Source organism: Diaphorina citri, unplaced genomic scaffold, assembly GCF_000475195.1.
Source record: "Diaphorina citri unplaced genomic scaffold, Diaci psyllid genome assembly version 1.1 scaffold522, whole genome shotgun sequence".
Classification (NCBI taxonomy): Eukaryota; Metazoa; Arthropoda; class Insecta; order Hemiptera; family Psyllidae; genus Diaphorina; species Diaphorina citri.
Genome location: NW_007377956.1, coordinates 104269 through 120552, shown reverse-complemented (window position 1 = coordinate 120552; position 16284 = coordinate 104269). Strand labels below are relative to the sequence as shown.

Below are 16284 nucleotides of genomic sequence, written 5' to 3'. Positions count from 1 at the left end.
TCAAAATGAGCAAAAGCAATAAGCAATAAGCAAATTAATGAGGCAGGAGAGGAAGCAAAAAATCAAAACATTGGATCGATTAATCGACAGTGAAGAATCGATATTCAACTATTGATTATCGAATCTTTTTTTTAAAAAATGGCTTCACTTTTGTATGAAAAATGAAAGAAATCTACAAATTTCAACCTCCTCGACAGCATCCATCACCGAACGAGTACGAGAACGACCGAACACCGAAACCGAAGACAAAAAACCAAAATCCAAAAAGTAAAAAAAAGAAAAAAGTTTTTTTTTTAGTTTTTCCAAAGTCCAACTTTCGAGGTTCGAGTTTTCTAGAAAGAAAAAAAATCAGCCATCCAAATAGAAATAAGTACTTGAGTTGTGATTCATGGAAGAATAGAAGAACTCTTCTTGTGATTTGCACTGAGAAATCATAATTATTACCAATCTGGGTAAGTTTTAAAGACCACACCAAAATTGTAACTGTCAAATCAAGTCAAATGCTGCATATTACACCAAACGTGCAGAGCACATTAATTTCAATCTCATGTTGACATGAACTTTGGACTTCTGTGCAAGAGTAGATGTCCAAAGTTCATCCAATATCCAAATATTGACTAACAAGTCATCATGAGATTGAAACCTTGTGGCCTCTTCATGGACAAATGTGCATTCCACACTTTTCCATCCTCACAGAAAAAATTGGGGTGATTATGCATAAGACACGTCCATTGCAAATTTACTGAAAATTTCTATATAAGAGGAAAAACTTACTTAAAGAGTGTTCTAAATGTAGTTTTGACCGGCACAAACGACATGTTGTGTATCAATTCTATCTGATTTTTATACTTCTGATAATCCAAACTTGGGGCAGTCTAAGTTTTATTGATTGCTTCTCCCTACTATCTACTTACTCACACAGAAGACAAAAGAGTCCCTTCATGCCATCAGTTACCACTGTTACATGGTCAAAGTCTCTAATAATAGTGAGGACTAAATTAAATATCTCAGAATGGATTAAAACCACACCCTCTTGATTTCCAGGTGATTGACAGATTAACTTAACCAATACAACAATGATACAGGTAAAGTTTCAACTAGCCAAAATGAATAGCGGTTCCAGAGTCTGGATCTTAGACATAGGTGAACACTAGACATTTCTAAAAGTTATTAAATATAGGTATAACACGTTAGTAACTAGATATATACTATCCAAGCAACTTAGAAAGCAAGGGTTTAGAGTGAAAATATAAAAAAACTAAAAATTAAAAATAGCTAGGCATAGCTAATTTCAATAATTTTTAGTCCATCAGCAAAATAATAGTAAGTTAACAAATTAGGAAGAAAAGTTAGAAATGATTCTAGAAAAAACGGCCTCTCTTTTACAACAAAGTAATAAAGTCTATTGTAAAGATAGCAGTTATCAGATTGTTTTCAGAACACTTATTGAACTGTTCTCAAAAATAATTGAAACATAGCTATGCCTCTTATAACTTATAACACAATAAGTGGTGGCCAATGAAAGTAGAATCTGAGACAAATTGGAGATTAATTTGAGATAGAAAAGAAGAATAAAAGGAATCAATTATCAAAAGGATGTTGGGGAAGAGGAGCTAGGATGCAGGCAAAGGTTTATGTACAATATTATGGAATAGAATGATCACATTGTAGTCTGTTCAATTCAACTTGAGACAAGAGGGTTGGAGTTTAGACTAACCAGTCAAAATAAAAACAAGCAAATATAGGTACCTTTCTTAAATACAAGTCAAATAAGTAGGTAGCTATCTAGACTTACTTTATTTATCTGAATTGTGAGTACAATCCAGCAGGTACTTCCAATGTTCATAGTAAGTATGGTTCATTTAAGCAAATTTTCACAAAAAGAATTTTATTATTATTAATTATTAATTTATTCTTCCAAGTGCTCTTTTTTGTAATCTCATAAAACAAATATTTTATACAACTTATTAGATATTTGTTTGAGTTCAGTAACACCACTAAAAAGTAGGAGGTACCTATGTGGTTATTGAATTACTTTGCATATCTTGCCCCCAAATAAACACATTTTATTTGGTACTAAAAATATTTGATCAAACCAAACGGTTACCTTTATTGATTTGGTGGAAGTACATTTCAAGGCTTACAGACTACATAAGTAAGTAAAGCACCCTGGATTAATTTACCTCACTAAATTTTACGACTTAAACTTGAACAACCAATCTCCAGATATAAAGTCTATTGTTTTAACACATACCTACATGACCAGTTGTAAAAAGTTGTCCTGCACATGTTTTATGGTTGGGCCACTGATGGTACACCATTGCACCAACATTGGTGGAAAAATAGTGTCCTTTTATACCCTCTTGAGCACCTTGTTGGTCTCATTGGGAAATAAGTACCTAGGTACTTAATGTGTGACTTTACCAGTTTTTTTATATATATATTTATATCTTTTTTAGGGAAGTTCTTCTGCAAATAAAGAATAAAGAGAAATCAGAGGCTACAAAAGAACTAACCAAGGTAGCCACTGGTGTAGCTGCTCCTACAGACCATACTATATTGGATCATGAGGCACCTCAAGCATTAAGTTGCGTTCTAGAAGACAAAGATCCGGATAGCTCCACAGTTTCTCAAAGTTCCAAGAACAACCAGAGTGAGGGAAAACAAGCAAGGTGATTTTCAAATGTTCATTGAGTGTATTACTTAAAGCATGAAAGAAAGAATTAGGTACCTATCTACATACATACCTACTCAAGAAGTAAGTAAAAGAAGATGACTTTCTCTGACCATCCAGTTATGGTTGTTGTAAAAAAAAGATACATCTAATAAAAGCTTTCTGATAATAATGATATTGTAGGAAAAGAGGTTTGATAGAGGTATCGGATCGGTGCTGTGATTTTTTTTTTTTAAAGAAAGATGAGTGTTTCACCGCCGTTTTTATTTCGTAGCAGATGTATCTGCTACATTAGATGCTTGTGGTCTGTGTTGTAGCATGCCCATCCCGTAGTAACCTTATCAAACCGGGTGGGAATCGAACCCACTTATAAGGCAGGTGTGTGATATTTAGTTGCTAGTGCTTCAACTTACCTTTGATATTCTTCTGTTTTTCTATTTTATTAAAGGTCGGAAATTTCACATCAATTCAACAGCCACACTCACCCAGTGGAGATGAAGGTAGCGTAACAATATGTGTCTCTTCTCTGTTACAATGACTGTGGAACAAAGAATGAGGGAATTAGCATGGAAAGAAAATTACACCTGGCAGGAAATGTGACTAATTTGGAGATCTTATTAATTCAAAAGCGAAGACAAGGATGGACAAAATATTACCTGGAAGGATATGTGACTAATTTAGAGCTCTTATCATCTAAAAAGCAAAGAGACAGGATAGGAGATTATAAGTACAAGTAAAATAATTGCCAACTTTGTCACTTGTATGAATCTTACGTATTCGAGAGTACATTGCAATGGTCAATACATTCTTCCATCTTTTTTCTGTGTACTATTACTGTCTACCACGGATGTTCTACTACCTAACCTTTTCTGGGCTTTCAACATAGCAATGAGTGTCCATGATAAAGTAAGTCTAATTCTTCACTTGTCACATGACAAAGTTGGCACTTATTTTCCTTGGACTTGTCAACACTTGTCATGTGATGAAACCTAACCTTTTCTGGGCTTTCAACATAGCAATGAGTGTCCATGATAAAGTAAGTCTAATTTTTCACTTGTCACATGACAAAGTTGGCAATTATTTTCCTTGGACTTGTCAACACTTGTCATGTGATGAAGTGTTTTTTTTAATCAGCAAACTTACTCTGTTCAGCAGGGTGATCTGTGGTGGGCAAATACAGTGATGGTTTCTTGGACAATGTTCTATTGCTGTGATCCACATGGAATTTTGAGAAGTTGTTCTCATCATAGGATGGAAGTCCTTTGAGAAATTTTGCAATGGACTGTAAGAAAAAATGGGAAAAGGGGGAAAATTAATTGTTTGTTATTACATTTACCTGATTGATAATTCTGGATTATTATCTGGATTACTCAGAATAAGATGAGTTAAAAAATAAAAAAAAACTGCATGTTACCACACAAACTAATATCCTCAAACTTACCATTTTGGATGTCTCTGGAAGAATCTATCCAAGAGTAGATGTAGCAACAATATCGGAGATATCAACCTCTATCACACCAAGCTGAGCTGAGGGTAGGTACAAAACAATGTGGACCCAATGAATTGATAAGGTACGTGTAATAGATAAACTGGAACTTGATAAATGAAGAGAAAGTCAAATGTCCTCAGATATTTGATACAGATTGTAGAAACACCCAAAATATCAACAAAAATTCAATCACTTAAAAACAAAGTGCAAGTGCTAGTGCTGGAAAAGGGAAATGTGAAATGTTCAAATCAAAATTCAAAAATTCAAAATGAGCAAATGAGAATGAGAAATGAGGCAGGCCGCAGGAGAGGAAGCAAAAAATCAAAACAAAACATTGGGTCGATTAATCGACAGTGAGTAATCGATATTCAACTATTGATTATCGAATCTTTTTTTTTAAAATGGCTTCACTTTTGTATGAAAAATGAAAGAAATCTACAAATTTCAACCTCCTCGACAGCATCCATCACCGAACGAGTACGAGAACGACCGAACACCGAATTCACCGTTCACCGAAACCGAAGACAAAAAACCAAAATCCAAAAAGTAAAAAAAGTTCTTTTTTTAGTTTTTCTTTTTCCAAAGTCCAACCCAACTTTCGAGTTCAAGTTTCTAGAAAGAAAAAAAATCAGCCATCCAGACAGAAATAAGTACCTACTTGAGTTGTGATTCATGGAAGAATAGAAGAACTCTTCTTGTGATTTGCACTGAGAAATCATAATTATTATTACCAATCTGGGTAAGTTTTAAAGACCACACCAAAATTGTAACTGTCAAATCAAGTCAAATGCTGCATATTACACCAAACGTGCAGAGCCCATTAATTTCAATCTCATGTTGACATGAACTTTGGACTTCTGTGCAAGAGTAGATGTCCAAAGTTCATCCAATATCCAAATATTGACTAACAAGTCATCATGAGATTGAAACCTTGTGGCCTCTTCATGGACAAATGTGCATTCCACACTTTTCCATCCTCACAGAAAAAATTGGGGTGATTATGCATAAGACACGTCCATTGCAAATTTACTGAAAATTTCTATATAAGAGGAAAAACTTACTTAAAGAGTGTTCTAAATGTAGTTTTGACCGGCACAAACGACATGTTGTAACACATAGTTAAAGTGCCTAAAAGGAAAAAAAAAAATGAAGTTTAGAGGTAGATTTAAAAATAATAATAATAATAATAATAATAATAATAATAATAATAATAATAATAATAATAATAAAAATAATAAATAAAGTATTCATTTGTGAAAGCTCCTTTTTGCGTTCAACCTAACCCTAACCTAACACTGGTCACTGCTCATTTATGAAAGCTCCTTTCCATGTTCAACCTAACCCTACAATAACACTGGTCACTGCTCATTTGTGAAAGCTTATTTTTGCGTTTAATCTAACCCTTAATGGAAGGCAGATTGAAAGTTCTTTTTTATTTGAAACAATAGAAAACAAAATTTTCAGGCATGTATGGAATTTTCATTCAAAATGGGCCCATATTGGAATCAGTTCCATTTGCTAAAGTTCACCCAACCACCCCCTCCCCCTCCCTCCAGAGAGGAAAATCCACGTATGGATTTTTTCCCTATCCACATTACTCACGTACGGTAATACACCTGTAAACACTGAAAAGATGGCTGCCGTGCTCATCAGAGTTGTTCGAAGTATCATGGAGATAAGATTTCAAAGTTTGCTTCTTAAGTGCTAATCAATTAAAATACATGACTTTTTTTACTTCACGCCTTTTAAAACTTCACTAGAAACACTCCTAGAGCAAGTATCTTCCCTCTTATAGACAGATTTTTGTAATGTCTCACGGACGCGCCTTATGCACAACTATCAAAAATGGTTTTATTAAGGTGTATTTTCATTATTGATTATAGTGAAAACCAGAACTACCTAAGGTATATTTTATTATTGACGTTTTCCAGGTTCCCTTGATTTTTTCCTCTCACGGTGAAAATTTCAAGGATAATGCAATTTTTTAGCCCCCAATCCTCGGAACTTTTGTCCAATGGGACCGCAGCCTACGGACGTTGAGTGCATCATACAATTCATACATATTTTATAGGCAATGTCGGAGGCAATTTTTGTTTAGTCCCAAGAGGACGTTGTTTTACATCTGGATTCATGATACAGTCCGTATGGTGGACACATATGATATGGATTATGGATACAGGGGGATAAATATTAAAACTAGTTAACTTAAAAACGATAGACATGGAACCACAGATGAAAATGGCTAGTTAAAAATAAAATTAGCGATTTAAAACTTCCATGACTTTTAAACAAAGGATCTCACATGAAAAAGTAAAGAGCTATAGTGTATCAATTCCTAAAGCAAGTATCTTCCCTCTTATAGACAGATTTTTGTAATGTCTCACGGATGTGCCTTATGCACAACTACCAAAAATGGTTTTATTAAGGTGTATTTTCATTATTGATTATAGTGAAAACCAGAACTACCCAAGGTATATTTTATTATTGACATTTTCCAGGTTCCCTTGATTTTTTCCTCTCATAGTATAGTAATGTTGGAGAAGAGGGAAATGATCCTGGCAGTCTACCTTTCACCATTCCCCACCATTACTACCTGAAAATTGTCAAGAGATGAAATACCTACTGCATTAGTTCTTTTACTATACGGTTGTGGTTATGTACCAGGTCAGGAGAGGCAAGGTTGGTAAACTAACCTTGCTTTTAAGTTACCACTCCTATGCCAAACTGTAGAAACAATTTCCTGTGTCAACTAGGCCAAACCCAACCCAACCCGGTACATAACCATGACCTACAAGTCCAATTTCCAATTCACTTGCTTCTTCCCAGTTTCAGGAACATTGTAATACAGCTCAGTTTAGTCAAAACTTAACACAAGTTGAAATGAAAATCTTCAACAAACTGAATGGCTGCTCAAAAACTATTTGACATTGATGTCATCAAAAATATTGATATAGAAGTAAGTAAACAATTTTCAAGATGAATCTTCACAAAGTCACGTCAGAATCTATCAGTATAATATCTATTAAACTTATCAATTAAGGAATTTTACTTAATTGTGCTAAGCATAAATGCTTGTCACAAATGTTGTTCCCTGTTTTAATATGCTCAAAAACTATTTGACATTGATGTCATCAAAAATATTGATATAGAAGTAAGTAAACAATTTTCAAGATGAATCTTCACAAAGTCATGTCAGAATCTATCAGTAGGTATAATATCTATTAAACTTATCAATTAAGGAATTTTAATTGTGCTAAGCATAAATGCTTGTCACAAATGTTGTTCCCTATTTTAATGCACTATGCTAAATTTTATGACTTGACTTGGACTTGAACCACCAACCCCCAGATTGGAAGTCCACTGTGCTAACCACTACACCACTGAGGTTGGTGTTTTCTCACTTATCATCAATATTTTACCCCTTTTCAGAGTAAAATTAGAGGTCTACCTCTTGCACACTTGAAAGCCATTCTCAAGCAAGTCAATCAAGAAGACAGGATAGGAGAAAGCCAGCCGTTCCGAGAACGAACATTATCCCATTGGGATAAAATCCGCCCCGGGCGGGAATCGAACCCACGGCCTAGCGCTTACAAGGCAGACGCACTACCAACTTGTTGGTAGTGGTAACTTCAAGTACTGTATTACTTTTTATTGTAGCTTGTAGACATTTAGCTTTTTGTTTTTATTTTATTGTATTTTTTATTTTATTGTATTGTATTTTTCCTTTTTTATCAATTATGTAAACTGATCTCCTGTATTTTTTATTGTAAATGTAGATCTTTCAATTAAATTAAATTAAATTAAACTAAGCTAACTAGGCTGGCAATCATTATTATTTTACCCTTTTCAGAGTAAAATTAGAGGTCTACCTCTTGCACACTTGAAAGCCATTCTCAAGCAAGTCAATGAACCTAACACCGGAAAGAAAAATCAGTTGACAAAGCAAGTGCTGCAACTGACCAAGAAACCACATCCAGAAATCATTCATTTGGTGGAAGTACATTTCAAGGCTTACAGACTACATAAGTAAGTAAAGCACCCTGGATTAATTTACCTCACTAAATTTTACGACTTGAACTTGAACAACCAATCTCCAGATATAAAATCTATTGTTTTAATACATACCTACATGACCAGTTGTAAAAAGTTGTCCTCCATATATTTTATGGTTGGGCCACTGGTGGTACACCATTGCACCAACATTGGTTAAAAAAAAGAGTGTCCTTTTATACCCTCTTGAGCACCTTGTTGGTCCCAGTGGGAAATGAGCAAATGAGTATAGGTAAAAATTGATGGTTGTGTAAGTACCTAGGTACTTAATGTGTGACTTTACCAGTTTTTTTTTATAGGTATATCTTTGTTGTATTTTTTTTCTTTTTTTTTTAAATTTAAGCAAGGTTTTAATTTATAAAAAAAATACACCTATTTTGTACCAAATACATGAGACCTTGTTTAGACTGCGGGAGTAAAAGGACTTTTCAGTCTCATTCTGGCAGTATAAACAGGGTATATTCTATTCTATCTTTTTAGGGAAGTTCTTCTGCAAATAAAGAATAAAGAGAAATCAGAGGCTACAAAAGAACTAACCAAGGTAGCCACTGGTGTAGCTGCTCCTACAGACCTTACTATATTGGATCATGAGGCACCTCAAGCATTAAGTTGTGTTCAAGAAGACAAAGATCCGGATAGCTCCACAGTTTCTCAAAGTTCCAAGAACAACCCAAGTGAGGGAAAACAAGCAAGGTGATTTTCAAATGTTCATTGAGTGTATTAAAGCATGAAATTGTAGGAAAATAGGTTCAATAGAGGTATCGGAACGGTGCTGTGATAAAAAAAAAGAAAGATGAGTGTTTCACGGCCGTATTTATTTCGTAGCAGATGTATCTGCTACATTAGATCCTTGTGGTCTGTGTTGTAGCATGCCCATCCCATAGTAACCTTATCGAACCGGGTGGGAATCGAACCCACTTATAAGGCATGTGTGTGATACCTATTTATTTTCTAGTGCTTCAACTACCTTTGATATTCTTCTGTTTTTCTATTTTATCAAAGGTCGGAAATTTCACATCAATTCAACAGCCACACTCCCAGCCAAGCAAGTTCGCCAGCACTTGAAGTGCGTTCACCACTCTCTCCCATATCTTCTAATAGAAATAACAGAATGTCACACCAACCATACTACTCACAGCGGCTTCAACAGCAGCAGAAGCAAGCTCAGATGGCACAGCAGGTAAAACTTTCAATTTGACATCTAATATTTCTAGTAAAAAAACAGGAAAGTTTTTTTTTACATACCTAATGAGAGACAAGTTTAAACTTTTTAGAGGAATCGGGTGTGTTAGGTGTGTAAGATGATATTGCCAGGTTCAAACACTGCTGGGTGTGCTGGTCGCAATCGATTTGAAATCAATGTGCGATCGACCCGGTTGAGCAGCCCTGGTCTAGTCTAGACACTATGTATCCCAGTGGATCACTGAAGTTAAGCAACGTTACGCTTGGTTGGTATTTGAACGGGTGACCATATTGTTACAGGCGGCGGTGTTATCTTTGCAGCAGCAGAATCACGGCAATATGTACCAAGCCGGTGGAGCCTCTATCCCACACTATTACATGCGGCCCATGGCTAATCCTGCACCCCTTGGACCCAAACTACCCGATAGACATCCTGCGGTCAAATTCAAGGTGTTGCCATTCTTCGACATGAAGCATGAACTCATCCCGATCTCCTCGCTACGTAAGTGTGGGTTCGAGACCCGGTGGTGGGGCCAAAAAATCCGAGGGCCCTTTTAAGTTTTCCCCCAAAAAAAAAATTCCCCATTTTTCCGGGGGTTTTTTTTTTTTTTTTTTTTTTTTTTTTAGCTTAATTCCGTTCTTTCAAGATGAGCCGTATTTTACTGTCATTCAAGATGAGCCGTATTTTACTGTCGTTCAAGATGAGCCGTATTTTTTCGTATTTTCCTATCGAATTTTCACCTTTAACACCCTGACTGCCAAAGCATATTCCATGGCGTTTACCCACAAAAACCCATGTATGAAAACATCACCCTTAACATGAGAGATAGACTCTTTAACTCTTGGAGTTTTGTCATAAAACAAATAGCAAAATTTCACTCATAACAGGGTTCATACGCGACCTGGATAACCTGGAAAAGTCATGGAATCTGAAAATCGATCAAAAAGACATGGAAAATCTTGAAAATTTAAAGAAAACCGGGAGTCATGGAATTTGCCACCCGGCAAAAAATGGAAAATAAAATACGACTCTGGTTAGGTAGTTAGCACCATTCATTAGTTTTCTTTCCCTTACAGAACCCACCAACACATCAAGTCGTAACCAGGAGGTGTCATTCCAGTTCAAACTAACCAATCAGCAAGCTGCTGAGTTGGGAGAGAACAGGGAGATCATACCGGGGGTCCGAAATGATTGGCACTACCAGGTATGCATTTGTTCTTTTTTTGTTATTTTTAACTATTTTTGCCTTTTCGGCCTTCCAGAGGACCCATTGCGCTATCGCAAGCTGCTGAGTTGGGAGAGAACAGGGAGATCATACCGGGGGTCCGAAATGATTGGCACTACCAGGTATGCATTTGTTCTTTTTTTTGTTATTTTTAACTATTTTTGCCTTTTCGGCCTTCCAGAGGACCCATTGCGCTATATTTTCTCTCATCTTATACCCTCAGGTCCAACTACGGATTGCATCTCTCAACACTACAACGGAACAAGATGACCATTATCCTCCCAACTTGGCTATCAAGGTGAACCAGAGAGCTGTCCAACTGCCTAATCCTATCCCTAGCCGCGTACAGAACAAGGAACCAATCAGACCTTCCCGGTAAGTAAACACGTCTCTCTTGTAGGAGTCCTGGGTTCGAATCCCGAGAACGACTCTTACCATTTGTGAAACGCGTTTTTTTTTGTGTAAAGGGTTCCATTTACTCCATTAAAAGGGATCAAGCCAGTGGAGTATACTACTAAAATCAGTAAGTTTTTTACTTTCTATTTTTCTTCCTTGATTGATTGAATATTGATGGGTAGGTTGTTTATTTTATTTTATTTTTAGTTTTTAAAAAATGAGTGTCCCACCGCCGTTTTTATTTTTAAACAACTGCTAACCAACCATACTACTCACAGCGGCTTCAACAGCAGCAGAAGCAAGCTCAGATGGCACAGCAGGTAAAACTTTCAATTTGACATCTAATCTTTCTAGTAAAAAAATTAGGAAAGTTTTTTTTTTCTTTGAGGTTTGATAGATCTAACTGACTTTTTTCTATTTGACATCTAATCTTTCTAGTAAAAAAATAATGAAGTGATTTTCTTTTCCTTTTTTTTTGAGATTTGATAGATCTAACTGACTTTTTACTTTCTATTTGACATCTACTTAACCTTTCTAGTAAAAAATTAGGGAAGTGTTTTTTTCCTTTGAGATATGATAGATCTAACTGACGTTTTTTATTTGGCATCAAATCTTTCTAGGAAAAATTTAAAAAATGTGAGGGAATTTTTTTTTTTTTTTTTTTTTTTTTTTGAGGTTGATAGAGGAAACCAACTAACTAATTGCTAGGGTTCTAAGGTCTTATTGGCCCGCTAGGGTGCCCGAAAACGGAGAGAAAAGAAAGACAGGGTAGGAAAAAGCCAGCCGTTCCGAGAACGAATCTTAGTTGTGGTTGGTTTCCGTGTCCGTGACATAGACATGGCACCTATCTAACAGTGTTGAACTTGGGTAGTGGTTACTTTCCACTCAAGAGGCTAGGTCCCTAGTGCCTAACCTTTTCAGAGGAAGATCGACTTGAATTTTCAATACAGTCTTGTGACCAACATACCTAATGAGAGACAAGTTTAAACTGTTTAGAGGAATCGGGTGTGTAAGATGATATTGCCAGGTTCAAACACTGCTGGGTGTGCTGGTCGCAATCGATTTGAAATCAATCTGCGATCGACCCGGTTGAGCAGCCCTGGTCTAGTATAGAGCTAGACACTTTGTATCCCAGTGGATCACTGAAGTTAAGCAACGTTACGCTTGGTTAGTATTTGAACGGGTGACCATATTGTTACAGGCGGCGGTGTTATCTTTGCAGCAGCAGAATCACGGCAATATGTACCAAGCCGGTGGAGCCTCTATCCCACACTATTACATGCGGCCCATGGCTAATCCTGCACCCCTTGGACCCAAACTACCCGATAGACATCCTGCGGTCAAATTCAAGGTGTTGCCATTCTTCGACATGAAGCATGAACTCATCCCGATCTCCTCGCTACGTAAGTGTGGGTTCGAGACCCGGTGGTGGCTGTTTTTTTTTTTTTTTTTTTTTTTTTTTTTTTTTTCTTTTTTTTAAAATTGGGCCTTTTTTTTCTTTTTTTAAAAAATTTTACTGTCATTCAAGATGAGCCGTATTTTACTGTCATTCAAGATGAGCCGTATTTTACTGTCATTCAAGATGAGCCGTATTTTACTGTCATTCAAGATGAGCCGTATTTTACTGTCATTCAAGATGAGCCGTATTTTACTGTCATTCAAGATGAGCCGTATTTTACTGTCATTCAAGATGAGCCGTATTTTACTGTCATTCAAGATGAGCCGTATTTTACTGTCATTCAAGATGAGCCGTATTTTACTGTCGTTCAAGATGAGCCGTATTTTTTCGTATTTTCCTATCGAATTTTCACCTTTAACACCCTGACTGCCAAAGCATATTCCATGGCGTTTACCCACAAAAACCCATGTATGAAAACATCACCCTTAACATGAGAGATAGACTCTTTAACTCTTGGAGTTTTGTCATAAAACAAATAGCAAAATTTCACTCATAACAGGGTTCATACGCGACCTGGATAACCTGGAAAAGTCATGGAATCTGAAAATCGATCAAAAAGACATGGAAAATCTTGAAAATTTAAAGAAAACCGGGAGTCATGGAATTTGCCACCCGGCAAAAAATGGAAAATAAAATACGACTCTGGTTAGGTAGTTAGCACCATTCATTAGTTTTCTTTCCCTTACAGAACCCACCAACACATCAAGTCGTAACCAGGAGGTGTCATTCCAGTTCAAACTAACCAATCAGCAAGCTGCTGAGTTGGGAGAGAACAGGGAGATCATACCGGGGGTCCGAAATGATTGGCACTACCAGGTATGCATTTGTTCTTTTTTTTGTTATTTTTAACTATTTTTGCCTTTTCGGCCTTCCAGAGGACCCATTGCGCTATCTTTTCTCTCATCTTATACCCTCAGGTCCAACTACGGATTGCATCTCTCAACACTACAACGGAACAAGATGACCATTATCCTCCCAACTTGGCTATCAAGGTGAACCAGAGAGCTGTCCAACTGCCTAATCCTATCCCTAGCCGCGTACAGAACAAGGAACCAATCAGACCTTCCCGGTAAGTAAACACGTCTCTCTTGTAGGAGTCCTGGGTTCGAATCCCGAGAACGACTCTTACCATTTGTGAAACGCGTTTTTTTTTGTGTAAAGGGTTCCATTTACTCCATTAATTAACTAATTTATACAACTAATGGAAAAATATTACGAAAAATATATTAATATTAAATATTATAAAACAACTAATGGAAAAATATTACGAATTTCGGAAAGAATTATGGATGGCATTTTTGGACATTAAAAAAGCATTTGATGTGGTGAGAAGAGAGAAAGTTTGGCAGAGTTAAAAAAAAAAAAAAATAAGAATCAACGAAACAATAGTTGACAGAATAGCAAGATTGTATGCAAGAACAAAGAGGGTTAAAACAAAAATGGGAATGACAGAGAGCTTCATCATCGAGTCAGGTTTACGCCAAGGAGAAGTGCTATCACCGTTGCTATTCATAACAGTCATGAACGAAATTCAGAAGAGAGTAGAACATCAACACTGGGAAAGGAAAATATGAAACTCATGCTGTTTGCAGACGATATCTTCATTTGAGGAAAAAACAAACGAGAAGTACAGGATCAAATAAACGAGTGGGCAAAAGTAGCAAAAGAGTACAGATTAAAATTCAGTGCAGAGAAAAGTGAGAGTGATACTTATGGAAAAAAATAACAGTGAGAGCAGTGTAACAATGGACGTCAACATCTAAAGAAGGTAGATCAATTCAAATATTTGGGTAGTATGATATCGAAGGATAGAGCGATGGACAAAGAGATCAATAAAAGGATACAGTTGAGCAGTGGATTTTACAATACGGTAAGGTATGTTCCCCTAAAATGCAAGAAAACAATAAAAGAAGTTTTGAGGTAGATTTTGAAAAAAAAAAAAATAATAATAAAGTATTCATTTGTGAAAGCTCCTTTTTGCATTCAACCTAACCCTACAATAACATGGGTCACTGCTCATTTGTGCATTTAACCTAACCCTAACCTAATACTGGTCACTGCTCATTTGTGCATTTAACCTAACCCTAACCTAACACTGGTCACTGCTCATCTATGAAAGCTCCTTTCCACGTTCAACCTAACCCTACAATAACACTGGTCACTGCTCATCTGTGAAAGCTTCTTTTTCAGAGATGAGATTTCTGAGGAGTATGATAGGAAAAACCAGAAGAGATCGAATTAGAAATGAAACCATCCGGAATACGATTGGAGTAGAAAGATTACAACATCGGATTGAAACATCTATAGGTATTTAAATATTATGGACACATCAGAAGAATGAATCAAGAAAGAATACCAAACAAATACTTCGGAATGCAAATAGAAAGAACAAGGAAAAGAGGAAGACCAAGAATAAGATGGAAAGATAACAAAGATATTGGAAAGAGAAATCAGGACCCTAGTCTCATAGAAAACAACCAGACTTTCAGAGATCGATTATGGTGGAGAGGTTTTGTAAATAGTCGACCTGCCACAAACAGAACGACTTAGGATATGTATGTATGTAATTAACCAATTTGATTCTAGTCTCATAGAAAACAACCAGACTTTCAGAGATCGATTATGGTGGAGAGGTTTTGTAAATAGTCGACCTGCCACAAACAGAACGACTTACGATATGTATGTATGTAATTAACTAATTTGATTCTCTGTCTCGTTTCAGACCTCTCAACATTTCTCCTCTTTGCAAGATCTGCCCGTTCGTAATGAACATCATCACAGTCAACTGGACCTACGAATTCAACAACAACGATTTCTATGTGATGAAAGTTGAAATAGTTAAGAAACTCACTTCCACTGATCTATTAGACAGATTGAAAAATAAAGGGATCAAGCCAGTGGAGTATACTACTAAAATCAGTAAGTTTTTTACTTTCTATTTTTCTTCCTTGATTGATTGAATATTGATGGGAAGGTTGTTTATTTTATTTTTTAAAAGATGAGTGTTCCACCGCCGTTTTTATTTTTAAACAACTGATGCATTAGACGCATTTGATCTGTGTTGTAGCATGCCCATCCCGTAGTATGTCCCTCATTTGTCGATAATTCTTTATTCCTCTTCCCCAGTCCGAGAGAAGCTCAGTGAGACCGACTGTGAGATCGCCACCGACACGCTGCAAGTCAACCTGGCATGCCCTCTGTCACGCACCCGCATGACAATCCCGTGTCGCGCCTCGACATGCACACATCTGCAGTGTTTCGATGCGATCGCGTACCTGCAGATGAACGAGAAGAAACAGACATGGGTGTGCCCGGTGTGCAATCAGCACTGTGAGATCGCCACCGACACGCTGCAAGTCAACCTGGCATGCCCTCTGTCACGCACCCGCATGACAATCCCGTGTCGCGCCTCGACGTGCACACATCTGCAGTGTTTCGATGCGATTGCGTACCTGCAGATGAACGAGAAGAAACAGACATGGGTGTGCCCGGTGTGCAATCAGGCGTGCCAATATGGGAACCTTTTCATCGATGGGTAAGTAGGAGGGTGAGGTGCCGGGTTCGATTTTCGAAGTCGGAGAAAAAAAATATCTCAGGTACATGAAAAAGGTTTCTAAGTGTAGGCATTTCGTAAAAAAAAAAAAAAAATAAAAAAATGGAATATATCTTGTTTATACTGCTAGAAAAAAACTTAAAAGTTTTTTTTTAGTCCTTCTTGATTTTTTTTTTCTTCAAATTTTACTTGTTTATTGGTTTATTGCTGTTCAATAGGCCCCATTAAAATAAGTCATAAACTATGCCTGTAAAG

The 16284-nt window shown here is 36.6% G+C and overlaps 3 protein-coding genes across 4 annotated transcripts in view; 2 read left to right on the top strand and 1 right to left on the bottom strand.

Moving 5' to 3' along the window:
- Positions 1 to 2676, top strand: part of LOC103509718 (chondroadherin-like protein) — a 57574-nt gene extending 54898 nt beyond the window's left edge. Inside the window, exons 11-12 of the mRNA XM_026823996.1 lie at positions 198 to 267; positions 2465 to 2676. Of these exons, the coding sequence (XP_026679797.1) occupies positions 198 to 267; positions 2465 to 2676 (282 nt within the window). The remainder of the gene's footprint in view (positions 1 to 197; positions 268 to 2464) is intronic.
- LOC103509716 (E3 SUMO-protein ligase PIAS3-like) lies at positions 261 to 16046 on the top strand. 2 transcript variants are annotated; one of them, XM_026824001.1, is made up of 11 exons: positions 261 to 452; positions 6990 to 7119; positions 8014 to 8189; positions 8694 to 8906; positions 9216 to 9393; positions 9696 to 9897; positions 10473 to 10600; positions 10845 to 10996; positions 15199 to 15395; positions 15603 to 15634; positions 15812 to 16046. In XM_026824001.1, exons 2-11 carry the CDS (start codon positions 7066 to 7068, stop codon positions 16013 to 16015), a joined length of 1536 nt encoding a protein of 511 aa, XP_026679802.1. In that variant the 5' UTR covers positions 261 to 452; positions 6990 to 7065; the 3' UTR covers positions 16016 to 16046. The 2 variants fall into 2 exon arrangements, with proteins under 2 accessions (XP_026679802.1, XP_026679801.1); XM_026824000.1 differs by lacking the exon at positions 261 to 452 and adding an exon at positions 4656 to 4902 and having other exon boundaries at positions 15603 to 15777; positions 15955 to 16030.
- Positions 3133 to 4457, bottom strand: LOC113467672 (DET1- and DDB1-associated protein 1). The gene is made up of 3 exons (XM_026823995.1): positions 4116 to 4457; positions 3818 to 3956; positions 3133 to 3212 (listed from the first exon to the last, which is right to left on the bottom strand). The coding sequence occupies exons 1-3, from the start codon at positions 4116 to 4118 to the stop codon at positions 3133 to 3135; spliced, it is 222 nt and encodes a 73-aa protein (XP_026679796.1). The 5' UTR covers positions 4119 to 4457.
- Positions 16047 to 16284: the final 238 nt, after the last annotated feature.

Excerpts from the sequence above, each read along its gene's own strand:
- LOC103509716 (XM_026824001.1), top strand. The coding sequence starts at position 7,066 with ATGGCTGCTCAAAAACTATTTGACATTGATGTCATCAAAAATATTGAT. Across the intron at positions 8,907-9,215 it reads AGTGAGGGAAAACAAGCAAG|GTCGGAAATTTCACATCAAT; the intron begins GTGATTTTCAAA and ends ATTTTATCAAAG. Across the intron at positions 10,997-15,198 it reads GAACCAATCAGACCTTCCCG|ACCTCTCAACATTTCTCCTC; the intron begins GTAAGTAAACAC and ends GTCTCGTTTCAG.
- LOC113467672 (XM_026823995.1), bottom strand. Across the intron at positions 3,213-3,817 it reads AGATCACCCTGCTGAACAGA|TCATTGTAACAGAGAAGAGA; the intron begins GTAAGTTTGCTG and ends TTTGTTCCACAG.